Raw genomic sequence first — 27,096 nt, 5'->3', positions numbered from 1 at the left:
CTTCAGCAACCTGGGCCTCAGCCCTAGACGCACCCTCAACCGGCGCTCGCAAGAGCGGGGGAGAAACATGCTGCGCATCCAAGATGGCGTCCGGCGCGACACTCCGCGAAGGAGCCGCGCGGGAAGAACGGCGCTTAACTTTAGCCGCTTTTTTGCCGTCGGCCAAATCAAGGGCGGACATGGCATTAACGTCTCCCAGCTCAAGGGCGGCCCAAGAAGAAGCCGTCCGAGCAGAGTGGCCGGCCAAGATGGCGGAGGCGAGCAGCGGGGGATGGGCGTTTATGGCGGGAAAAACCGCCGCACCGGAGTAAGAACTGGGACACTGACCGGCCTCCAAACTGACACCCAACAAGGGCGAATCAGACTTTAAGACCCCCGCATCCCCGCTAGAAGCGCACACGCGGTCCGGGGAGCGATTCTTCGCGCCCTCACCCTCCGACGCCTTCGGCCACACGGAGATCGATCGGGGAACCCCCGCCCGTTATAAAAAGGTAAAAATTACCTGCTTCTTGCTCCGAGCTGTAACAAACTGGTGTCCCAGTGAGTAGCTGTAATAAACGTTTAAATAAACGTCGAAATAAACGCCCTTAAGGACGTCCAAAAAAAATTTTTTTTTTTTAACGGAGCCAGCGGGAGGGGGGAGAAAAGGAGGGACCTGGCACCACCAGGTTTGCACTTGCTCAAGAAGAGCCCTCAACCCCAGGTACTCAACAAAACCTAAGAATTGGGCTTGGAGACCTAGCCAGAGCTGCTGCTGTGTGTGACCACCACCTGCTGAGATAGAGAACATACTGAGGAGTTTCCGGCAAAACATGACCACATATAGGGAGGCAAAAGTTTGCTCTCTATCTCCACCTGCTGGTAGATGGACACAACCCACCTGTCTATGGATTGATCAGCATGATGATATGGAAGAGGCTCTTCTATAAAGGAATGTAGTCCCCTACTTTCCTTTATAGACTATTAGCATAACAGCTAAAATACATGCCTATAATGTAAGGGCTAGCAGTTAAAACAGCCATAGAGCTGGTGTGTGTGTGTTCCTAAAAGCTGGACATACACACGTAACTTATAGAATACTATAAGTTATGCATGAAACCTTACACCCCACCCATGCTGTGCCAAGACTCCGCATATGTGCACACCTACCTGTGAAATTCACACTATGTAAGACGGATGTGGTACTGAAGCAGTTCCTGCAGTACAATACTATAGCCTATGAAAACAAAAACAGCAGAGAACTCGAAGGGCAGGTGGGAGGGTTGTGAGAATACAAGGCCTGCTGTCCTCGGAGAATACCTGATACAGGTTTGCTTTCTCCGAGCACAAACAGACTTATCATGCTCACATGTGAAGAATCCCTAGCAACCAGCTCACCGAAAACAATAACCATTGGTCAATTGGGCCTCAAATTGGCGAGGACAGAACACAGATCTACCTGAAACTATATACAAACTGAGAGAAAGTGCAGCCTGGAACAGAACAAAATAGAAGAGTGGAGTTGGATTCTAGAACCCAATCAGATTCTGCAGTACTGTCTTTCCAACCGAATGTTGTGTCGGGTATCCTGCTCAAGGCAGTAGTGAGATGTGAATGTGTGAAGATCACGTTGCAGCCTTGCAAAATTCTTCAATGGAGGCTGAACACAAGTGGGCTACCGACACAACCATGGGCTCTGACATTGTGAGCCTTGACATGACCATCCAGGGTGAGCCCGGCCTGAGCATAAGTGAAAGAAATGCAATCTGCCAGCCAATAAGATATTGTGCGTTTCCAGATGGTGACCTCCATCCTGTTGGAATCAAAAGAAACAAAACTCTGGGTGGACTCTCTGTGGGTCTTAGTCGCTCCAAGGTGTGCAAGTCGCTATCGTCAGGATGGGCATGAGGTCGGGGAAAGAATGTTGGCAATACAATTGACTGATTCAGATGGAATTCTGATCACTTAAAGTGTATGCGGAGGACTACTCTGTTGTGATGAAACCTAGTATAAGTGCATCCACTACTAAGACCTAAAGCTCACTGACTCTACGAGCTGAAGAACAGCCACCAAGAAAATGATCTTCCAGGTCAAGTACGGCAGATGACAGGAATCCAGTGGCTCAAAAGGAGCTTTCATCAGCTTGGTGACAACTATGTTAAGGTTCCATGACACAGGTGGAGGTTTGACTGGGGCTTTGTCAAAAGCAAACCTCTCATGAAACGAAGACACAGGACCCAGTTGTAAGGGCAATGGATCAGGCCCCAAACAAAGACACCAAGAATGGGTGTCTTTACCAGAGATGGTCCTACTGCACCAGGAACAGTGCTTAAAGCCACTGGGAACTTCGTGGACATGGAAGGAAAAATTTCTTTGGCCAAATTAAATGATTCAATAGAGCCGAAAACGGGGCAAAGCACCAGAGAAAAAAAAACAAAGGGAAAACCTGACCAAAGTCAAGGCCTAAATGTGGCCTAAAGACAAGGAAAAGGAAAGGAAACTTAAAAGCGGGAAAAAATTACTAAAATAAAAAATAAGGAAAGGGAAAAGGAAGAACCCGAACACAAGAAACAAGAAAAAACACAGCGAGAAAAGACACCGAAAAGCACTCAATGCTTTTTCCAAACCAGGCCTGTGAGGAGCAGAGAAAAATGGCTACATACAACACTGAGATCCTATGATATTGTGGGAGGCTTAATGTGAGGGATCAGTAAAAGCAAGTCCCGCATAAAGTGAATAACTAGAGGCTACACAAAGTTGGGTGCACTTTCCACATGATATGTGATCAGTGTTGAAAAACATTTCAGTCTCATAGGACTTCTGATGGATAGATTTGCAAAGGTGGAACCACACCTATCTCGGTCAATGAAGGAGTCTATGGTCTTTTCTGAGTTTCAGAATGGGTTTTATTATTAAAGGCATTGGAAAATACACATACAGAAGACCATCCCCCCAATGCAAAAGAAAGGCAACCAAGGTTTGCTTGCCATGTAACCCTATCCTGGAGCAAAACTCAGGAACTTTATTGTTGAATAAAGTGGCAGATCTATCGAGAATGTATCTATTCCTGAAAGATCTCTGAAGGACTCTGTGGTTCAGTATCTCCTAATGGGGCAACAGGACTCAACTTAGTTTGTCTGCCAGGACACTGACTTTGTGTAACAAATATGTGACCTTGAGAAATGGCTCATTTCCATGTTCTAATGGTTTCCCCACACTAGATCTTGTTCTTGACTCACGTTCCCTTTGTCTAATATTACATTTTGTTTAAAGATCAGTAACCATTCAGTATAACATATATGTAATAACAGGGGAAGTCGGGGAGAGGAGGGACTTTTTCACATTAATGTATATGACTACCTAATTGTCAATTTGAACCAGCAAAACCTTGTTGAATAACAATCTCTGAAAGCCTTTAGAAAATTACATACTGCTCTTAGCTCTACAAAGGATACCTGTTGAAGTCTTTCCTGAGCAGACCATGTATCCAGGATGTGTAGCCCATCAAGGTGAGCCCCCAGCCCAGTCTGGATGCATCTGTTGTTAAGAGTTGTTCGAATTTGAAAGGGATTCCCTTTGCCAGATCAGAATGCATTGTCCACCAGGACATCAGATCTCTCAGAGAACATAAGTACAAAAATATAGCCATACTGTGACAGACCAAAGGTCTAATCAAGCCCAGTATCCTGTTTCCTACAGTGGCCAATCCAGGTCACAAGTACCTGGCAAGATCCCAAAACAATAAAACAGATTTTATGCTGCTTATCACAGAAATAAGCAGTGGATTTCCCCCCCCCCCAAGTCCATCTTAATAATGGTTTATAGACTTTTCCTCTAAAACTCATCCAAACCTTTTCTAAGCCCTGCTAAACTTGCTTTAACCACATTCTCTGGCAATGAATTCAAGAGTTTAATTAAATATTACGTGAACAAATATTTTCTCTGATTTTTTTTTTTTTTTTTTAGATTTACTACTTAGTCCTTGTATTTTTGGAAAGAGTAAACAAGCGATTCACATCTACCTATTCCACTCCACTCAGTATTTATTTTATAGACCTCTATCATATCTCCCTTCAGTCATCTCTTTTCTAAGCTAAAGAACTCCAGCATCTATAGCCTTTCCTCATATGGAAGTTGTCCCATTCCCTTTATCATTTTCATCACCCTTCTCTGTACTTTTATTGTTTCTGCTGTATATTTTTTGAGATGCAGTGATCAGAAATGCACACAATATTTGAGGTGTTGTCAAAACATGGAGCAATACAAAGGCATTATAATGTTCTCAGTTTTGTTCTCCATTACTTTCCTAATAATTTGTAACATTCTATTTGTTTTCATAGCCATCACTGCACACTGAGATGAGGGTTTTGACATATCAAAGATGACACCTAAATCCTTTTCCTAGGCGGTGACTCCTCATTTGGAACTTTTAATCATGTAGCTACTAGGTTAAAAGGCCCGTTTCAGAAAGCAATTAGCAAGGTTTTCCTGGGAGTATGTGTGTGAAAGTGAGTGTGTGATAGAGAGTGAATGTGTGAGTGTGTGTGACAGAGAGTGAGACTGGGTGTGAGAGTGTGTGTGTGAGAATGAGAGTGTGTGCCAGGGCCGTGCCAGGGCCTCCCCTCCCCTCCCTCCCAGTTGGATGGTTTTCCTGCCCCCTCCCTCCCTCCCTCCCTCCTAGTTCCAGGTTCCTCTTCCCCCCTCCCTCCCAGTTCCAGGGTTTGGGGTCCCAGTTCCAGGGTTTTTCCTCCCCCTCCCTCTCTCCCTCCCAGTTCCAGGGTTTTCCCTCCCAGTTCAAGGGTTTTTCCTCCCCCTCCCTCCCTGCCTCCCTCCCACCCAGTTCCAGGGTCCTCACCCCCCTCCCTGCCTCCCTCCCACCCAGTTCCAGGATCCTCACCCCCCTCCCTGCCTCCCTCCATCCCTCCCAGTTGCAGGGTCCTCCCTCCCTCCCTCCCAAAATACCCTCTCCAACCCTTCACCTTAGTCTCCTTCCTCACAACGCCTTAGAAAAAAAAAAAAAGAAAAAAAAAGCTCTGTATGGTGATTTGCACTGGCGGTGGTTCTGGGCTTCCTAGGAGAGTGGGAGGATTCCTCTCTCTGCAGCGCAGCCTTCCTGAGGTGCCTGGATGCTAGCAACTGTGAGTCTGCATCTTTCCTTCTAGGGAAGCGCTAGCGCAGTTCAATGCACATCTGTGGCAGCAGAGATAGCGAAACACTGCTGCTGCTGTGGGCAGCGTAGAGCAGCAGCAGGATGCTGTCCGGGGGGTGCTCGTCATCAAGGCTTGTCTGCACAGTGGTAGATTTGGGCGAGTCTCTGATCTTTCCCTGCTCCTGCAATGTCGGTGGCCATTTTCGATTCCCATGCAACGAACATCGTGGCAGCAGGGAGTGCATTGCAAGGTCCCCGGTTTGACGCGAGGGTGGGGCGGCTCAGCAATGCGATTGGGTGAGTGTCAGTGCTCCGCCCACTGTTATGACTGGAGATGTGAGCCCTTGTGCCCCGACTGAGCACGGCGAAGATGGAGTGCACCGCACTCGGTCAGGCAGCAAGACAACCCCTAGCTTCACCTGCATTTAGCCACTATTCCCCAGGAGTTGAGCCCCTGGGTTCAAGCAACCGGCAGGACTTCCGGAACCGGCGGGGTTGCAGGACCACCAACCAGACAGGTATCCAACAGACACAGTCCAAGAGCCAGGGAAGCAGTAGAGCTGAGAATAGTCAAAACATAGTCCAGGGTCAAAAGGCAGGCAGCAACACAACGTGTGGTTAGGAAATAAGCCAAGGTTGAAACACAGGAAACTCAGGCATCAGGAACACGGATGCAGACCACAACCTCTGAACAGCAGAAGCCGAAGCACTGAAGGGCTGGAGGCAGTGCCTTAAGTAGAGGAGGAATTACGCTAAAGCATGTGCAGCTGAACCAAGATGGCTGCCCCCATCAGCAGAGCTCTAAGGACCTTCCTGTCCTGGTTAGTCCAAGATGACTTCCTAGGATCTGATCTATCCAAGATGGCTGAACCATTGCTCTAAGTCGGATGATGGCTGCCAGGAAACCGAAACAGACCCTCCCGATCCTCGTCCTAGCCGGGAGGAGCGTCGTACAGGTGAAGGGCGTAACACCCTCAACATCATAATGTTGTGACGTGAAGGTGGGGCAGACACTCATGGGGAAAAAGCCAATCTACACAACTAAGGAAGTTCCGGCTTCATTAGAACGTTGGAGGTGCGTTTTATATAGAGACATAGTTTGGGTAGCAGCAAGTCTTTTTTTTTTAAGCACCTGTGAGAGTGAGGCTGCATTAAAAGTGAGTTTGGAAAGCTCCTTTAATGCTACAGCTTGCAGCCTTCAGCTAGAGTGAAAATGTGGAACAGAACTTTATCAGCTAAGCAGCTTTTAACTGTAAATGTTTACGTTTATTTGGATTTTTGATTAATCGCCATTTCATGGCAAAGCCAAATCTAAGCATTTACATAATTTAAAACCACACAAAAATTAAAAACATACAGATAAAAGGAACTCCATTTCTGACAGTAAAGAGAAGAATAAAAAGCTAAGAGCATAACTACAATAGATACACAAATACTGCTATATAACTAGAACTGACTCTGAGACTGATCGCTGTCACTACTCAAAAAGACCACACCAACTCAAATCAAAAGCCAGGGTAAATAGGTGCATTTTAAAATTAATTTTAAATTGTTTTAAGGAGAATGCCGAATGTAAGCTAAAGGGTAAGTTGTTCCAAAGATGTGGAGCAAGAAAACAGAAACCTGAAATACACGTAGTTTCCCAACATGCTTGAGAAGTTTGGGGGGAGTACTAATCTATGATTGTTGAGATACCGTAAACATCTAGCAGGAACATATGGAATGGTTTGTTGAGATAGATAATATGGGGTAGCATCATGCAGATCTTCTCTAAATACTAAAACCAAAGTCTTGAATTGTATGTAAAATCATATCGGCAACCAGTATAAACATAAGAAAAGTGGAGAAACTGATTCCCAGTGTTTTGCTCTACAGAGAAATTGGGCGGCAGTATTCTGTAAAGATTGTAATCTCTTAAGACTGGATGACGGAAGACCAGCATATATAACATAACAGTAATTAATACATGTGGTAATGTAAGCATGGTTTAGAGTATGCAAGGCTGTATTATCTAAAAAAGCACAAACCAACCACAATTTATGTAAATTATAGAATCCTGAACGAAGCATAGATGAAATATGCTGGGTGAAAGATAGCTGTGAGTCGATAATGACCCAAAGATATCAGAACAAAGTTACTGGAGCAATGGATATTCCTGGGAGAACCAACAGTGGAGGAAGAGTGACACTGTGGTTTGACAATTAACATATTGTAGTTTTGTCAGTATTTAAGATCAAATGATCTTCCTTCAGCCAGATGGCTACCTTACGAAAACAGGACTGCAAAGGTATGGATTGAGACAGAAGGTATTTAAAAACAGCTGACAGAAGTCGGTGAAAGAAAATGCTGTGCAAATGTGCTATCCTTACACAGAATGGTGCTAAAGTGAATGAACTTTTTGAAGTGGGGAACATTAGAGAGAAGCTGCCTTATCGGTTATGGGGAACTTAACATGTTCTGATTTTCTGTTCAAAATTAAAGATACTAGTGAAAGAATTAAAGACTGCCGTTTCAAGGTGGCTTTCTAGAAGCCTGCTCTATAGTTAAAGGGAAAGTAATCAAGTGGAGCCCTCCTTCGTCGGGCAAAAGAAATGTGACTACAGGACTTGCTTTCTACCCCACCAGCAAGGCGGAGAGAATATATACATTTAGTGTAGAATCTTTTTGAAAGAGAAATTAGGTCTTACCTGCTCATTTTCTTTCCTTGAGTCTCTCCAGCATATTCCCAACAAATAGGTACATACCCTCCTACCAGCACATGGGGAGACTGAAAACTATGAAGTTCTGTCACCTTATTAGGACCTGTGCAGTCCTTAGCCACTCACTATTTCTATTGACAAAGCCAAGATGGATGAGAAGGAACTACAGATCTTCCACATTGAAAATCCCACAAGGGAAAATGGAACAACCAGAACTTCAAAAGCTTCCTTTTTTTTTCCATCTCCAGGTACCATAACCAGGAAAAGAAATACAGATCCTTTTGGAGTCCAGTCCCTGATCATTGCTCCTGGCCGAAGTAGCTAACAACTGACAAATGTTGAAAAGAACCAATTGCACTGAATCTGGGAGGGTCCAGAAATGGTCTGGAGAGACTCAAGATTTAAAAAATTAGCAGATAAGACCTAATTTCTCATTCCTTATCAACTACTCCAGACCATTCCCAGTGAAGTGGGAAGTATCAAAGCAGTACTTAACAACAGCAGTAAACAGACAAACCCCAAGCCAACACCTGTGATCTGAAATCTGCCTCCTGCCAGACCTGAAAATCCAGCCTGTCATACTTCACAAAAGAATGGAAAGATGACCACGTGGCCACTCTACAAATGTCTTGGATAGGAATCAAAGACTGCTCAGTCCAAGAGGAGACCGAGCCCTAGAGGACTGAGCTTTCAGAGCCCTAGGCAGCTGTTTGCCACTGAGCAGTATACGGAAGCAATCACCTCTTTAATCCACCAGGCAACTGTAGCTTTCAAAGCTGCTTCACTTTTTTTCTGACCCCCAAATACGACAAAACGCCTGACTTCTAAAATTCATCTGTTCTTTTCAAATAACAGCGGAGAGCCCAATGCACATCCAAACAAGAAAGAAAATCCCCCAAAGCTTCCCTCTAAAACACCGGTAAGGTGATAGACTGATTCAAATGAAAAGGAGAAACCACCTTCGGTAAGTAAGAGGAAACAGGGCACAAGACCATTCTTTCTTCGGTGAAGAGAAGGAAAGGTTCCCTACAAGAGAGAGTGTGCAATTCTGAAATGCGCCATGCTGAAGTCATGGTTACCAGAAAAAACACCTTAAGCTACAGATCCTTCAGAGTAGCCGAATTCAAAGGTTCGAAGGCCACCTTTGCTAAGGCCGACAACACCAACTTCAAATTTCAAGGAGGGACTACCATCAAAACCAGAGGTTTCAGGTGCTTAATACCCTTGAAAAATTAATAACATCCAGATGCACTCCCAACGGATGCCCCTGAACCTAATTCCAAAAGGAAACCAGGGTCACTAACTGAACTCTCAGAGATAAGAGAGCTAAGCCCTTTTTCATAGTATTCTGTAGAAATTGCAAAATGTCCATCATAGCGGAACGAAATGAGGAAACCACCTTAGCGAAACACGAAGCCTCAAAGTTGTGTGAAACCTTTACATACCCAAAGGAAGTGGAACGCTTCCTAGAATTCAACAAGGTGATAATGACACCATAAGTACATAAGTACATAAGTAATGCCATACTGGGAAAAGACCAAAGGTCCATCGAGCCCAGCATCCTGTCCCCGACAGCAGCCAATCCAGGTCAAGGGCACCTGGTAAGCTACCCAAACTTACAAACATTTTATACATGTTATTCTCGAAACTGTGGATTTTTCCCAAGTCCATTTAGTAGCGGTCTATGGACTTGTCCTTTAGGAAACCTTCCAACCCCTTTTTAAACTCTGCCAAGCTAACCGCCTTCACTACGTTCTCCGGCAACGAATTCCAGAGTTTAATTATGTGTTGGGTGAAGAAAAATATTCTCCCATTTGTTTAAATTTACTACACTGTAGTTTCATCGCATGCACCCTAGTCCTAGTATTTTTGGGAAGTGTGAACAGATGCTTCACATCCACCTGTTGCACTCCACTCATTATTTTATATACCTATCATGTCTCCCCTCAGCCATCTGCTTAACATTTCTTTTGTCTGACCTGCAGGTTTGCTTATACTTAATTATAGCACTATCCTTCAGTCCCACCCTACAGCAGGGCTTACCACGCACTATGGTAAAACTTTACGATCCTGGCTTGAATCTTCATCAGGGTGTCGATCTCTCAGCTGTATAGCCAATTGATTCAAGAGAGGCCGGGCAAATATGGGGGCTCTGGTTGGTAACGGGGAGGATTTGGGCACAACACCAACAATGGATCTGCACTGGGTGATCGCTAATATTCCATCCATCACCACTGCTGATGATCTAAAAGAGTGCCACTTTCGGATGCTTCTTCGGGGTTACATTACCCAGCGACAAGCCAATCATATGGGAGTACTGTCTACCTTGTCTTAAATGTCAGGGATCACAGATTACATTTTGTCACACTATCTGGAGTTGTCCTTATAAGTACATAAGTAGTGCCATACTGGGAAAGACCAAAGGTCCATCTAGCCCAGCATCCTGTCACCGACAGTGGCCAATCCAGGTCAAGGGCACCTGGCACGCTCCCCAAACGTAAAAACATTCCAGACAAGTTATACCTAAAAATGCGGAATTTTTCCAAGTCCATTTAATAGCGGTCTATGGACTTGTCCTTTAGGAATCTATCTAACCCCTTTTTAAACTCCGTCAAGCTAACCGCCCGTACCACGTTCTCCGGCAATGAATTCCAGAGTCTAATTACACGTTGGGTGAAGAAAAATTTTCTCCGATTCGTTTTAAATTTACCACACTGTAGCTTCAACTCATGCCCTCTAGTCCTAGTATTTTTAGATAGCGTGAACAGTCGCTTCACATCCACCCGATCCATTCCACTCATTATTTTATACACTTCTATCATATCTCCCCTCAGCCGTCTCTTCTCCAAGCTGAAAAGCCCTAGCCTTCTCAGCCTCTCTTCATAGGAAAGTCGTCCCATCCCCACTATCATTTTCGTCGCCCTTCGCTGTACCTTTTCCAATTCTACTATATCTTTTTTGAGATACGGAGACCAGTACTGAACACAATACTCCAGGTGCGGTCGCACCATGGAGCGATACAACGGCATTATAACATCCGCACACCTGGACTCCATACCCTTCCTAATAACACCCAACATTCTATTCGCTTTCCTAGCCGCAGCAGCACACTGAGCAGAAGGTTTCAGCGTATCATCGACGACGACACCCAGATCCCTTTCTTGATCCGTAACTCCTAACGCGGAACCTTGCAAGACGTAGCTATAATTCGGGTTCCTCTTACCCACATGCATCACTTTGCACTTGTCAACATTGAACTTCATCTGCCACTTGCACGCCCATTCTCCCAGTCTCGCAAGGTCCTCCTGTAATCGTTCACATTCCTCCTGCGACTTGACGACCCTGAATAATTTTGTGTCATCGGCGAATTTAATTACCTCACTAGTTATTCCCATCTCTAGGTCATTTATAAATACATTTATCTTGGCTTTTTGGGAAAGGCTTTTTAGTTACCTTACGAAGTTGACAACCTATTCCTTGTACCCCTTTAGGTGCTATCCTGGATCAGAATAACACTTATCATCCGAGGGGGGTGGTAGTGGTGAGCGCACACTTATTTATTCGAAAGACATATGGGGAAAAAATGTATTCTACAACACTGGGTTGGACAGGCCTCTCCATCCTACTGGCAATGGAGAATCCAGCTTCACGGACATTATGAGCATAGCTGCTTCAGTATCCTTTCTTTAGCAACCCTGTCTGCTCAGTCACGTTGTAAGTGAGAATCAACCCATGTCCGTCATGTTGACAGGCCACTGCAGGAGGAGGGGATCCAAACAAAGCAACAGAAGGGCTTCATCAACCAGTAACCAAACCAGAGCTCCATACCATGATTGCCTTTGACAATCTGGAGCCACAAGAACCATCCAGCCATGGTGACCCTCGATCCTCTGACTCGCCCAACCAATCAATGGCCAGGGAAGAAACACGTCCAACAACCTTTGACGAGGCCACTATTAAGCCAAGGCATCTATCCCCTCTGACACTGGTTCCTTCCTGTGACTGAAAAGCCAAGGAGCTTTTGCATTCTTGGCCATGGCCATCATGTCCATGACCAGCAACTTCCAGAGGTGGACTATGGTCTGAAAAGCAGTCTCGAATAGAGACCACTCCTCTGGGTCCAGAAAGTTCCTGCTGAGATAATCTGCTTCCATGCTGGACACTCCTGGCACGAGTAGCTGAAGATTGTACTTGGACTAGGACATGTTCATTTCCAGATCCAGAGGACAACTCTTTGTTCCCCCCTCCCCCAACACCAATGAATGATTTATGCTACAGCCATTGCATTGTCCGACATGATTCTGACCACCTTGTGAATCAGAAAAGGCCGGAATGCAAGAAGTGCCAATCTAATGGCCCTGATCCTCAGGCGATTGATGAACGTCACCTCCACTGCTGACCAGCATCCCTGTGCCACCTGATGCTGGCAATGTGCTCCCCAATCAAAGAGATGGGTGTCCATGGTCACCAGGGTCCACTCTGGAACCCCCAGGATCATGCCCTTCACCTAATTCCTCCTGTTCAACCACCAAAGAAGATGCCCTGTACCATCTGTCGCAGGTGCAGGCTGCAGAGGAGGTCGTCTGACTGCGGGTACCAGCTGGTCAGCAATGCCTCCTGAAGGCGCATGTGTGATCTTGTCTATGAACTATCTAGATCATTGCAGCCATGGAGCCCAACACCTGCAAGACATCCCATGCCGTCAGGCAAAGGAGTCTGATAAGGTGTCACACCCAAGCCCAAATCTTCAACACCTTGTGATCCAGAAAGAAAAACTTGTCAGAGAGTATACAGAACCAGACACCCAATACTCCAGGGACTGTGTTGGCATCAGCATATTCTTCATCATCCAACAGTGATGTTGCACCAAGCTCACCATCTGATCAGTGGCTTTCTTGTTCTCCTCAAGAGGCTTCGCCCGAATCAACCAGTCATCCATATAAGGACGCACCAACATGCCCTCTTTCCTGAGATGCACTGCCACTACCACCATCACCTTGAAGAAAATCCATGGTGCCATGGCCAAGCCAAAGGGAAGGGCATTGAACAGATAAGGGGACATCAGAATTGCAAAGCGCAAGAACTTGCAATGGTCTGGATGAATGTGAATCTGCAGAGAAGATTTAATGATGTGAGAAACTCTCCTTTGCAGAGGGCTACAATGACTGACCTCAGATTTTCCATTTGGAAGGGCGAGACCCCTGGTGTCCTGTTGATGCCTTTGAGGTCTAAGATTGGATGAAAGGACCTTTCCTTCCTGGGCACTACAAACTAGATTGAATACCTGACAAAACCCCTCTTCCTGAGGTACTGGAATAACTGACGCTAGATCCAGCAAACTATCCAAGGTTTGATGCACAACAGCCACTGTCTGTGTCACCTTGCAGGGAGACACCACAAATAGGTCGGGAAGAGGACGTTGAAACCCCAGGACGTATCTGAACTGCACAAGTTCTAGGGCCCAAAGACCTGATGTGATCTGGGCCCATCTCTAGTGGAAATGTTGCAACCATTCCACCCCCAATTAAAAGGTCTGGACCCTAAAACCTTCATTGTGCAGTGCTAGTGGCTCCTGCCTCTCCCTGTGTCCCATCATGATCTCGGCACTTACCACCTTGAAAGGACTGAAAGGATTGGCTCCTGGACCAAAACCTACTCACTGAGAACCACCAAACCAACTAGGAAGGGAGTGACATTCCTCCCCGCAATGGTCCCTGGAAGAGCCATGAAAATGCCAATGGAATCTGTCTTCCAGTAACCTAAAGACTTTTGACTCCCTTCACCAATCTAGAGCCTCACCAAAAAGTGACTTCCCACAAAAGGATAACTGACTGAGATACACTTTGGAAGCCACATCAGCAGATCAATACCTAGCAATGATAAAACCAAATTCTTCACCAAGGCTTTTACCAGATCATACATTATATCAGCCAAGAAGGCCGTATCCATCTCCAAATTGATGATGTTGTCCGAAGCTTCACTAAGAGCATCCAGCAACCACTCTGCCCAATGAAAACAGGCCCAAGCAACATAACTGTAAAGGTGGCTGCCTACAAAGCTAGTGGATACCTCAAAGAATCACTTCAAGAAAGCCTCCATTCTATGATCTTGGGGGTCCTTGAGGGCTGCATCGTCCTCCATTGGCACAGCCATTTTCTTGATCACAGATGTAAACAACACATCTACCTATGACAGTAGGAACCTCGCCTGCTCCTATACCAGCAGCTGATAGAGCCAAGCCATGGCTCTAGCAATCCTGAGGGCACATCAGGATCTGCCATTCCACATTCACTAATTGCTTGAGATCTTCATTGAATGAAAACACTTGAGGAGGTTTGTGTGTACCCTTCAGCAAAGGATCTCACTTTCAGGGAACCAAAGGCTGCTCTTCTGCTAATGCAAGACCTTGGAGGAACTGTGCAGTCAAATGAGGCAGCTCCTGCCTGCAAAAGATCCAAGCTATAATGGGGTCCTCTCCAGGAGCACCTCAGACCCCTACTCTGGAGGATTCTGTCTCCAATCATCTATACCATCAAACCCCCTAATCCAAGGGAGGCATGGAGAAAAACACTCCCCTTTCATCCTACTCCAAAATGGACAAATGTGGACAATTTGGCCACAGAGGGCCCCCACTGGGGCCTGACCCTCCAGAGCCTTCTTGGCAGATGGGCCTGACAAACTGTTCTTTAAACTGAAGACCTGGTGCAAAAGTAAGATAAACTCAGGTGAAAAGGGAGGCGATGTGGTAGTATTATGCCCTCTAAGAACAGGAGGCCCCTCTGTCACAGCATGCACATCTGTGAGCACACTCAACATGTCGGTGTTTCCCACTAAGAACAGTAACTCTGAGGCCCTTTGCAATTACTCTGCCACCTTCACGGTATCCCCTGAAGCTGGCTTCACTAGTCACGAGGCACCCACAGCTGAATTAAACTCGCGGGCTCAGTGGCAGAAGCTTCCTCACATACATGGCAAAAGTCATTAATGGGTATACCACGTACTGCGGTGCATCTTTTCTGAAGTAGCTTCCATCGCTAAACACTACACCATAGAGACCAGCCAAAGCTTCCCCCCCCCCCCCCCCACCCACTACAAACTGGCTGTGGAACCCCCCTCAGTTGCTACACCAGACAGGAACCAGACTCAGAGGATCTCTCTCGCTCTCCATTTATTTTGTTTTAAAATCGGTTGATCCATTCCCGACCAGGGAGGCTCTCAAAGAACACCTCTCTGGAGTGGGGAAGAGGGGGCTGAGGAACATATTGACCCAGATAAAGGGTCAAGGGGAAGAGGAGGGACCCGACAGCACAGAGTGTGCAACCCCAGGGCTCATAACTGCACCAGGTATTGCCCCTGCAGAAGTCAGGTAGAGTTCTTTCCACTAACTGTTTTTTTACATGTTGCTCCCAAGATCCAGTAACACGTAAGTACATAAGTGCATAAGTACATAAGTATTGCCATACTGGGAAAAACCAAAGGTCCATCGAGCCCAGCATCCTGTTTCCAACAGTGGCCAAGCCAGGTCACAAATACCCAGCAAGATCCCAAAAATGTACAAAACATTTTATACTGCTTATCCCAGAAATAGTGGATTTTCCCCATGTCCATTTAATAACGGTCTATGGACTTTTCCTTTAGGAAACCGTCCAAACCTTTCTTAAACTCCACTAAGCTAACCACCTTTACCACATTCTCTGGCAACGAATTCCAGAGTTTAATTACACGTTGAGTGAAGAAACATTTTCTCAGATTCGTTTTAAATTTACTACATTGTAGCTTCATCGCATGCCCCCTAGTCCTGGTATTTTTGAAAAGCGTTAACAGACGCTTCACATCTACCCGTTCAACTCCACTCATTATTTTATAGACCTCTATCATATCTCCCCTCAGCCGCTTTTTCTCCAAACTGAAGAGCCTTAGCCGCTTTAGCATTTCCTCATAGGGAAGTTGTCCCATCCCCTTTATCATTTTCATCGCCCTTCTCTGCACCTTTTCTAATTCCACTATATCTTTTTTGAGATGCGGCGACCAGAACTGAACAGAATATTCGAGGTGCGGTCGCACCATGGAGCGATACAAAGGCATTATAACATCCTCATTTTTGTTTTCCATTACTTTCCTAATAATACCTAACATTCTGTTTGCTTTCTTAGCCGCAGCAGCACACTGAGCAGAAGGTTTGAACGTATCATCAACGACAACACCTAGATCCCTTTCTTGATCCGTGACTCCTAACGTAGAACCTTGCATGACGTGCTATAATTTGGGTTCCTTTTTCCCAGATGCATCACTTTGCACTTGCTCACATTAAACGTCATCTGCCATTTAGGCGCCCAGTCTCCCAGTCTCGTAAGGTCCTCTTGTAATTTTTCACAATCCTCCTGCGATTTTAACAACTTTTAATAACTTTGCGTCATCAGCAAATTTAATTACCTCACTAGTTACTCCCATCTCTAGATCATTTATAAATATGTTAAAAAGCAGCAGTCCCAGCACAGACCCCTGGGGAACCCCACTAACTACCCTTCTCCATTGAGAATACTGACCATTTATCCCTACTCTCTGTTTTCTATCTTTTAACCAGTTTTTAATCCACAATAGAACACTACCTCCTATCCCATGACTCTCCAATTTCCTCTGGAGTCTTTCATGAGGTACTTTGTCAAACGCCTTCTGAAAATCCAGATACACAATATCAACCGGCTCCCCTTTATCCACATGTTTGTTCACCCCTTCAAAGAAATGTAGTAGATTGGTGAGGCAAGATTTCCCTTCACTAAATCCATGTTGACTTTGTCTCATTAATCCATGCTTTTGAATATGCTCTGTAATTTTGTTCTTAATAATAGTCTCCACCATTTTGCCCGGCACTGACGTCAGACTCACCGGTCTATAATTTCCCGGATCTGCTCTGGAACCTTTTTTAAAAATCAGCGTTACATTGACCACCCTCCAATCGTCCGGTACCATACTCAATTTTAACTGCCCCATTACATCCTCCGGTTTACAGAGAATTCATTAAATTCAGTTGAGAGACACTCACACTCTCTCTCTCTCTATCTATATATATATCTATATATATATATATAGATATATATATATAGATATATATATATAGATATAGATATAGATATACATTTTAAATTCCATCCCAGTAAAGGTCCACTGGTACAGGACTCCACAGGCACTTACCGATCATCTGCTGGGAAGACTGGGAAATACTGAGTGGCTCAGGACTGCACATGACCTAATGTCACTTGATAGTGCTTAGTCTCCCCATCTGCTGGTAGGAGAGCATATACCCACTTATTGGGAATGGTCTGGAGCAAATGATAAAGATTTTCTTGTTATAGTCTCCATTCAGGTAGTTCTAGTTGGATATTACAAAGGGTAAAGAACAAATATATGTGACTCCATAATTCCATAAACTCGAATGCCCAATTTTACACTTAGAACGGAAAGTTGCATGCGCAAGTATAGAATAATGGTAGTTGTGTGCATTACTTAGCGCAATTAGTTAGTTGCTAATTGGCATTAAAAACCATTGGCTATAATTGGTCTTAATTGGCACTAATTGGTACTAATCAGCAGTTACACGTAACTGTTTAATCATAATGAAGTGGAAACTCTGCAGAGTGCCAGATTCAACTCTGGCCACCTTAATGGGCAGATTGGATGACTGTGCAGGTCTTTATCTACTGACAATTACTATATTTATTCTGAACTTACACACGGGTTAGTAAAAAAAAATTTGTATTTGGTTTTTTTCCCATACATATGCTAATCATTAATCTCAGCATATTCAATTTGTTTTATTTCTTTATTTCATTCATCAATTATACACAGCTCTAAATTAAATTTTAGTGAACATTTCATTTCATGGCATTTCTCTACAATGATTTAGCTTTTAATTGATTTATATCAAGGTGTAATCTATCTTATACTTTATCATTATTTTGCTATTTGTTATTTTTTACATAGCCTCTAATTGTATATTGTATCACCTTCCTTTATTATGTTCATAAATTACACAAGTTTTAATGTATATTGTTTCAGACTCCTGATGCAGGCCCTCTGGCCGAAACACAACATTGTGTTGAGTTGTTTTTGATTTTCAATAAACCTTGTTTTAACTCAAGACATTGTGTGCCCCAGTCTCTGGAATCCGTGGTTTTAGTTCCCACTTTTCTTCTCTTCTTGAGTTACTATATTACTGCCATTTGTCATTATTCTATAAAGTGTGCATGCAATATCCATCATGCCTAATTGCAAAGAAATGTGTAGACCTAGGAGGAGCATGAGGCTTCAGGGATGTGCCTAGCATTTGCATGCACACATTACAAAATACTACCATTTATGCACCTGTCTACAGTTAGGTGTGAGCATTTATATGAGTCACTGCACTAGCACAAGTGCTCGTGCCTACAATTAGGCAAGTAAATATAGACTTGTGCTATTATTCTAACAGTAACTGCATGTACAAATGCTATTACAGAATCTGCGTTTAGTACACATTATCTTGGTGCCTAACTTTAGGCGATCTATAGATAATTGCCCCCCAATGTTTCTCCATCTGCATTTCACCTTGTCCCTTGCCATAACGATTCAGGAACTTCAAATAAAGAAAAAGAGAACAGTATTTCCCCTAGATACCAAAATAAATCTTGTACAATCTGAAAAAAATAAGTCATGAAAAGATGGAAAGCTAAACAGAAGAAAATTGTGTTTTTGTTACTTACTAGAAAAAGTTTCCCTTTGAGAAAGGACAACTCCGTATCCAACTCACTCAGGACCTTAGTAACAGCAGATCCAAGGCTGTTGACCTGGAGTTTAGAGATGGGCTCTCGCTCGCACACCTTTTTTCCCTTGCTGCTCTCAAAGCCAATTAGGGCTGTGCGAATCTCCTGAAGCACACTATTATAGTCATCCAACATTTCTTTCAGCTGCTCATTCTGAACATTAGACTGTTTGACTATCTCTTCATGAAGCATATTGGTTGCTTTAAGGTCACCAATTGTGTCCTGTAGTTCTTTTCTTAACTTCACTTCCTGCTGTGACTCTTCCTTTCTGTAAAATGTCATATAAGCAGATATAATTTATAAGTACATTTAAATTAATATAAAAACAAATCTTTTCCAGAGAAGGGAAAACAGTAAAACTAGAGGACATAAATTGAGGTTGTGGGGTGGTAGACTTAGGAGTAATGTCAAGAAATTCTTTTTCACAGAGAGGTTGGTTGATGTTTGGAATGCTCTCCTGAGAGATGTGGTGGAGTAAAAAATGGTGATGGAATTCAAAAAGACATGGGAAGAACACAGAGGATCTCTAATTAGAAAATGAATGGCATAAAGAGACAAAACGTAAATGGTTGTATGAGTGTTTGCATGTCAAGTGGCGCTTAGATGGTTACACTGGCTGTGAAGGCCAGTGCTGAGCAAGCTTATATTGTCTGGGTCCCATATATGGCAATCCAGTTTAGGATGGGTAGAAGAGGGCTTTGATGGAAATTCCAGTAATTTGGAACATAAGGACAGTGCCCAGCAGCCTTTTACAGTCTGTGTCCCGCAAATGGCATTGTTTGGACTTTGATCATGTGTCTTTTCATGTTCATTTGTACAGCGCTGCGTACGCCTTGTAGAGCTATAGAAATGCTAAATAGTAGTAGTAGTAGTAGCCCTGCGGGCGGGCACCCAGCTACAGTACCAAGACTCCCCGCATCTTGTGTTTCCAGGACTACTCTGCCAAAGTATCGGCAGTGTGCAAAGCATTTGCTCCTTTGTGCTCTAAGCTGTTTAGACTGAAATTCAGATTCAGCCTTCTCTACCCAGCAAAGCTCAAACTAGTTGACAATGGCCATGTCCACTTTTTTGACCAGGCTGAGAAGGCGAGGTTGTATGTGGACAGACTGGTGGCAGCGCAACAGAGGGACTAAGCGTGACTTCTCTGACTGTTGGAGTTTAAAGATGAAGGTCTTTTTTTTTTTTTAGTTCTCCCTTTTCTCAGCCCATGCCTCTAGCAGGTGCTCAGAGAACAGAGGCAAAGAAAGGAAAGATATCCTGATGCAAGCCACGTTTAGCATAGTTGCTTACGTTCCAGATCCTGGAACCTTGGTAGCGAGGCCCTGTTGGACATCTCACTGACGAAACAGTCACAACAAGGGTGACAAAAGAAAGGGCAGCAGACGATGTCACAATAGTGCATTTCAGTGAACCAAAGTGATTTACGGTTTTCGGCACTTCAACAGCAAGACTTTTTACAGTATTTTGTCACATATTGGGATCAGACGTTCATCAGTACACATCCTACATAAGACTCCTGAGGAAGGCCTTTGCGGGTCGAAACACGACTCATGTAGAGTCTTGGAAGATTAATAAAGAAACTATTGTGACATCATCTGCTGCCCTTTCTTTTGTCACCCTTGTTGTGCCTGTTTCGTCTGTTTGACCACAAGGGGTATTGTTCTTCTGTGCCATGGTTGTGGCCATGCCCCTGCATCCAGACTCACCTTTTTCCAGTGGCCTGGCTCTGTGACTTGTCTGGACTGCCTTGTTCCTGCACTGATGCATTATATGCTGCCTGATGTTCCTGCAATCCCTCACTTTGGTGTGCCTGCAATCCAAACCTCACTACAGTCTATTCAAACCTCATTCCAAGTTGTGACATCATCAGCAAAGTCCTTTATAAAGCATCTTAGAACTCTCATGCTTTGCCTTTGCAAGAGGCCTCTTAACCTGTCCTTGTGTTCCCTGTTTAGATCCAATCCCTGCTTGGCTTTGTTCCTGCATGCTCTGATTCGAGCCAGGCTTTGTTCCTGTGAGTCTTACGTCTGAAGGTCTGTGTTTCTATGAGTCTTATACTTGAATGCTTTGTTTCTCTGTGGTTTGCTTTTAAATCTTGTTCCTGAAAACCTGGCTCTGAGCCACACGCTGCTCTTGGTGTCTGTAACAGTTTGACTCTACTCTTTGCTCCTGCATTCAGTCTAGCCCTGCTTTTGACTCTTGCTACAGTTAAGCTCTGTTCCTGCTCTGTGTTGAAGCCAAGCTCTGTTCCTGCTCTGTGTTATAGCCAAGCTCTGTTCCTGATTTCTGTTAAAGTGAAGCTCTGTTTCTACTAAGCCAAGGCATTTCTGAATCCTGCTCCAGCTGCCAAGCCAAGTCCGTTCCTGAATCCTGCTCCAGTTGCCAAGACATCCATTCCTGAATCTTGCTCCAGTTGCAAAGCAAAGTCCGTTCCTGAATCCTGCTTCAGCTGCCAAGTCAAGTCCGTTCCTGAATCCTGCTCCAGCTGCCAAGTCAACTCCATTCCTGAATCCTGCTCCAGCTGCCAAGCCAGATCCGTTCCTGAATCCTGCTCCAGTTGCAAACCCAAGTCCATTCCTGAATCCTGTTCCTGCCTTGTTTATAGTCTTGCTTCTGTTTGTTCTTGTTATTTCACTCCTGCCCTCATTGTCTAGTTGTGCCATGCCTTGTCTCATTGAGTCTAGTCCTGTCTGGATCCAGTCCTTCCCTTGTCCTTGTCTTGCCCTTTTCTGGACACAGTTTTAATCCAGTTCTGGGTCTTGTCTTGTCCTGTCTGGGTTCCAGTTCTAGCCCCTTTGCCTTGTTTTCCTTGCCTCATCTGGATCCGATCCTTGTTTTGTCCATTGTGCCTGGTTACCTCTGTCCTGCCTTGTTGAGTCTGCTAGTTTATTCTAGTCCAGTCTGTTCTGACTCCTGCCTGTGTCAGCACAGGTGACTTGTCTGACAAAGCTCCGACTGTGATCCAAGGGCTCACCTTTCCTGACATTTGTGACATTCTATTACCCTGCTGGGACATCTGAGACTGGATTATCGGTCAATCCTACCTGAAGGAGGTGAGGCATGGCATTCAGCTGGAGGCCCGGGCACCGCTTGTGTTGTTCCAGTCCACTCCAATAACTTTACCTCCAGGTGTCTGGAAAGCCAGTTCTCACAAAGTTTATTATTATTTTATGTCATTATTCTTCCTTTTCTCCACCCACACCTCTGGCAGGTGTCCAGAAAACAGAGGCAAGGAAGGGAAGGCTAAAACATTGCCAGACTCGTTTAGCGTAGCTGCTTATGATAAGGCCCCCGGAACCTTGGTTGTGAGGCTCTGTTGGACAGCTTACTGAGCCTGGATTCTTGGTCGTTCCTGTCTGAGGATGGTGAAGAGTCATTCAGCTGGTGGCCCGTACACCGTTTGTGTTGTTCCAGTCCAGCCCAATTACTTGAACTTCAAGTGTCTGGACAGCCAGTTCTCACATAGACTGTTTTTTTTTGTTGGCTTGATTTTGTTTGTTTTTTAAATTTAAACGTTGCTTTAATACAGGCTTGCTCCATTGATGTTACTTGTAGGGGAGAGGCAAGGGGAAAAAAATCTCCAGTTCAGCTAAGGGGTTACTCTGGACTCTGTTGCTGGGGGTGCATTGGAAATGAATGCAGAACATGTAGGGTTTAGGGGTTGGATGGGACAGGGAGGGTTGGGGTTTAGGAGGGGAATTGGAAGACAGGGAGTAGGGATGGGGAGGGGTTGGGATATGGGTGTGCGTTGCCAGACTGATTTCCGGGTCGCCTTTCAGGCCTTAGTTCTGATGGATCTCCTTTGCTGAGTCTCTCTTTGAGGGGGTGGAGGATGGCACAGCCTCCTGGAATGTATAGTTGTTTTAATTACTGCAAGTGGTTTAGGCAGTTTCTTTCCTGCTTAACTATTTAGAAAGACATGACTACACTTCAGGTTACTACCTGGAATGTCAGCAGAATACACTCCCCGATTAAACAGCAAAAGCTGTTAAAAGCTCTCAAAGACCAGAAAACCTCCATAGCATTTGAGACCCACCTTTCTGCGGCAGAGCATGCCAATCTGAAACATTGGTGGGTTGGTGAGATTTTTGGTTCCCCAGTGGTGGACAAGAGGGGGGTTTGGTGATCCTAATTAGAAGGGGCTTGCAACTGGAAACTAAGCAGTTATTGCAGACTCAGAGGGCAGATTTGTCCTGGAATCTGTGGTGCCAGCCCTTTTTGTTATGTAATATATATGCTCCTAATACCTATGAGAAGGCATTTTTTTGTTCAAATCATTTGCAGGATCCATGGTTTGGGAGAGGTGCCTGTCATACTAGGAGGGGATCTCAATGATGTGACTGATCCCACTCTTGATTGATCCCAGCCAACAGGGAGAGAGCTGGCCAGGACTGAGAGAGGCATCTCCATGTAATGCTTTGCCCTGGACTTGGTGGATGAATGAAGGACACTCCATACTCTGAAGAAAGATTACAAACACATCTCCAGGGCACACTTCACGATGTCCAGAACAGACTATGTGCTGCTTTCGCGGGAGTTCCTGTCCTTGGTGGCGGATGCTAGGATAGGGCCTATAATGACTTCTGATCACGCTTGGGCAGAACTACGATTGCAGGTAGGCAACCCTCTCCCCTCATGAGGTTCATGTCGATTCCCTCCTTTCCTCTATAAGGACAGCCACTTCCTGTCATTCTTATTTTCTAAATGGCAGGACTACAGGGACAACAACGAGGCTCATAGGGCCAACCCAATTGTTTTCTGGGAGTTGGCAAAGGCCGTCCTTCTTAAGCACATAAGCACTGCCATACTGGGAAAAGACCAAGGGTCTATCACGCCCAGCATCCCGTCTCCTACAGTGGCCAATCCAGGCTTCAAGTATCCGACAAAACCCATTAAAAAATTTTTGATTTTTAATAATGTTCAATGGACTTTTCCCTCGGGAATTTGTCCAAGCCCCCTTTAAACTCCGTAAGGCCAGCTGCTGTCACTACATTTTTCAGCAACGAAGCATCTCTTATGTTAGTATCCAGTGGAAAGCCAGGCACCGAGAGGTGTTGTGCCTGGAGTAGTGGGTAACATTTCTTCGCAGACAATATGGGACAGGCCACTCTTTGCGGATCAAAACGCAATTGCTAGAAACTCAGCAGGCATTGAATGAACTCTTGCATGGATGAGCTAAGAAGTCCTTTGCATACTACAAGTATCAGCTTTATAGATTCACAAATAAAAGTGGTAGATTCTTGGCGAAAATGGTACACAGAAGCATAGGACCTCGAAAAATTGCCACATTGTTAGACTCTAGAAGAGGCCTGGTGAATAGTGATGAAGGAGTCTTGAAGGAGTTTTTCACTCGGCTCTATGCACCGCAGCCTACATCATCTTTGGCTAGTGAGGTATATCTGACCAGTATGGACTTGTCTGGGGTTGCTGAATCGGATCTGCCCAACTGAATGCGCCAACTGCTGTGGAAGAGGTGGAATGGGTGATTAGGCAGAGATCTTTGGGCAAGGCTCCTGGCCCAGATGGACTGCGAAATGAGTTTTACAAGCTTTTCTGGTCTGAAATCGGACAAGTGTTGGCGGAAGTGTTTAATGAATCCATTCAGCTCTCTGGCCTCTTCCTTCCCCTACAATCACACCTCAATACGGCCCAAATTATTGTTCTCCCAAAGCCAGGTAAGCCTGCTGATCACCCGGATTCATATCGTCCTATCTCCCTGCTTAATGCGGAGGCCAAATTTCTAGCTAAGATCTTGGCTAACAGGCTGGTGAGAATTCTCCCATCATTAGTGGCAGAGCCCCAGGTGGGTTTACTTCTGGGAAAGCAATTGCGAAGAATTATGAGACGTCTAATAGTGGCATTGGAGACAATACGCTCGGAGAATGCCCCTGCCTTCCTAATCAGCTTTGATACTAAAAAGGCCTTTGATCGGGTGGAGTGGGGGTTTCTCTTCGGGGTATTGGCAGCATATAGCATAAAAGGTCTGTTTGCCCAGGTGATACAAACCCTGTATGCTGATCCAAGGGCACAGGCATTTGCTAACAGAATTCTTTCAGTTCCCTATTAGAAGGGGAACTCGGAAGGGGTGCCCCCTGTCTCTGCTTCTCTTTGTCTTAACACTTGATCCATTGCTGCGGGAAATTCATGGTAATTCATACATTCGTAGAGTGCGGATTGGGGACATTTTCATTAAGTCAGCGGCATTTGCAGATGATTTATTGTTGCTTATAACAGATCCACAACTATCTTTGCCACATCTTATGGAAAGCCTCATGGAGTAAGGAGATTTTTCCGGTTTTCACCTTAACCTAACAAAATCGGAGGCACTGGCAAGCTCAGATGGGCTACGTCAGTCTTGGGGTGGTGCCTTCCCGCTGCGGTGGGCCCAGGGTTCATTTCATTACCTCGGCATACAGCTGCCGATGAACCCTGCACTCCCATATGACATTAACATCTCCAAACTGCTCAGAGATACCACGAAACAGCTGATGCTTTGGACCACTCTCCCCTTATCTCTTCTGGGTAGGATACATCTCTACCGTATGATAGTTTTTCCTCGGTGGTTGTATGTTTTGTAGTCACTATCTATTCGTTTACTGCGCCGGGACTTAACATCGCTCCAAAGGTTAGTGGTAAAGTTTTGCTGGGGTGGCAGGAAACCTAAATTGCAGTGGCAACACATGGTTGGTGATCAGAATCAAGGGGGTTTAGGGCTCCCCGATTTGCGTAGATATAACCAGGCCTGTCTGCTTCGACATCTACGGGATTGGCTCCTAGGAACTACTGCCTACACGGATTTAGGCCCAGATGCACAAAACCTAACGAGCCCACAACTTGCGTTTTAAACTGGTTCCAGCCAGTTTAAAACGCAAGTAGTTCACCCCAGGCATGCACTAAGGGCATTTTCCCTGCCACGGTAGCAGGCAACGAAAACGGAATGCAAATGATTGAAAAGCTATTATAATGAGCTGCACTACCGTTGCAGCCCATTATAATGAGATGCACTACCGTTTTTCCGATTCCCTTACTGAAGGAACCCTAACGAGATGTCTGACCTCTTGTTAGGGCTCCTGTGAGGGAATCGGAAAGGAAAAGGGCCCCCAAAAAAGGTAAAAAAGAAAAAAAAAAGGCAGGGAGCGCATGTGAGGGGCATCCTTTAAGGACGTACTCTCCCTGCGCTTCTGAGAGACATCTTTTTTTTCGCATTTTTTTTTTTTTAGCTCTGCCGGCGGTGGTGTTTTTTCCCCCCTTCTATTTTGTCTTTGCCGCCCCTCCACAACAAAACTTTTATGTTTTCCTGGTTGCCGGAGAATCGGGACGTCCCTTTAGATTAGGCTCCTCTTCCTGGTCTCTTCAGCCAATCAGAGCGCGTTTTGCTGACAACAGCCAGCTAAGCCCGCTTTGATTGGCTGAAGAGACCAGGAAGAGGAGCCTAATCTAAAGGGACGTCCCGATTCTCCGACTCAGGTACCGAAGGACTAGAGAATGCAAGTGAGCTACAACGAGTAGCTCATTTGCATTCCCTATCGTTGATGCATTCCCGTTCCCTACCGATTCGCTATGGAATCGGTAGGGAACGGGAATTACCAATGTCTTTAATGCATCTGGGCCTTAGTCTTGCAGCAGGCCTATTTTCACCCTTGGCATCTGAACTTTATGCTCCATGCTCCCCTAAAATGTTTGCTCGAGAGAGCTCACGGGAGCATTCTGCTTAGGCCTATTTGGTCTCTATGGAGAGACTTGCTCCCACTGTGGAAGCAGAATCCGTCTAGCAGTGTGTTGCTGCCCCTGCAAGGTAATGTGGACTTTCTGAGGTAGAGGGAATCAGATTTTCCGACAGTTAAGGGAGTGGGGGGTGTCTTTGTTGGAAAGTCTAGTTAAGGTTGATGGGTCCATTTTGTCATCTCAAGATTTTTTAAGTCAATGTGCGCAGGGCCATGCGGCTGTTTTTGCCTATAATCAGTTATCTCACTACTTGGGCACCTTCCTGGAGGGTAGCTTATCTTTTGGCTTCGGACAGCAGTTGCGGGAATTCTTAGAAGGGGATGTCTTAGGCCAAATCTCGATATCATGGTTCCATAAAGAGCTTGGTAGGCGAGGGTCAGTTAAGAACTTACAGGAAGTCACCATCGCTGGAGCCAGGTTATAGGTCGATCAGTTTCGGCACAGCTCCTACTGACATCCCTTAAAAGTAGTCCCCGTGCGGTACACAGCGCAGAACTGAAGGAATGCCACTTCCGGACAGTACACAGCATACTTCTCCCACAGACAGGCAGATGCCTCCTTTTTTAATGGGATATGGCAGTGTAGGCAAATTAAACCATTCTGGACAGCTGTCTCTCAGTTCCTCCAGTCGGTGTTGGGTCACCGAGTGGTCCTTACATTTGAAAGATCAATGTTTAGCTCCCCTAGTTTGTGGGGAACTGGCACTGTGAGAGAAAAACAATTTTTTAGGCAAATCATGTTTCCT

General features: G+C 45.1%; 1 protein-coding gene across 1 annotated transcript in view; it reads right to left on the bottom strand.

Annotated features, from left to right (window-relative positions):
* Positions 1 to 27,096, bottom strand: part of CCDC158 (coiled-coil domain containing 158) — a 1,152,460-nt gene that overhangs the window by 954,415 nt on the left and 170,949 nt on the right. The window contains exon 7 of the mRNA XM_030192135.1: positions 18,567 to 18,894. Within this exon, the coding sequence (XP_030047995.1) occupies positions 18,567 to 18,894 (328 nt within the window). The remainder of the gene's footprint in view (positions 1 to 18,566; positions 18,895 to 27,096) is intronic.

Source organism: Microcaecilia unicolor, chromosome 2, assembly GCF_901765095.1.
Source record: "Microcaecilia unicolor chromosome 2, aMicUni1.1, whole genome shotgun sequence".
NCBI classification, from domain to species: Eukaryota; Metazoa; Chordata; class Amphibia; order Gymnophiona; family Siphonopidae; genus Microcaecilia; species Microcaecilia unicolor.
Note: the sequence above shows the minus strand (reverse complement) of the source record. Positions and strands in the feature narration are given on the sequence as shown.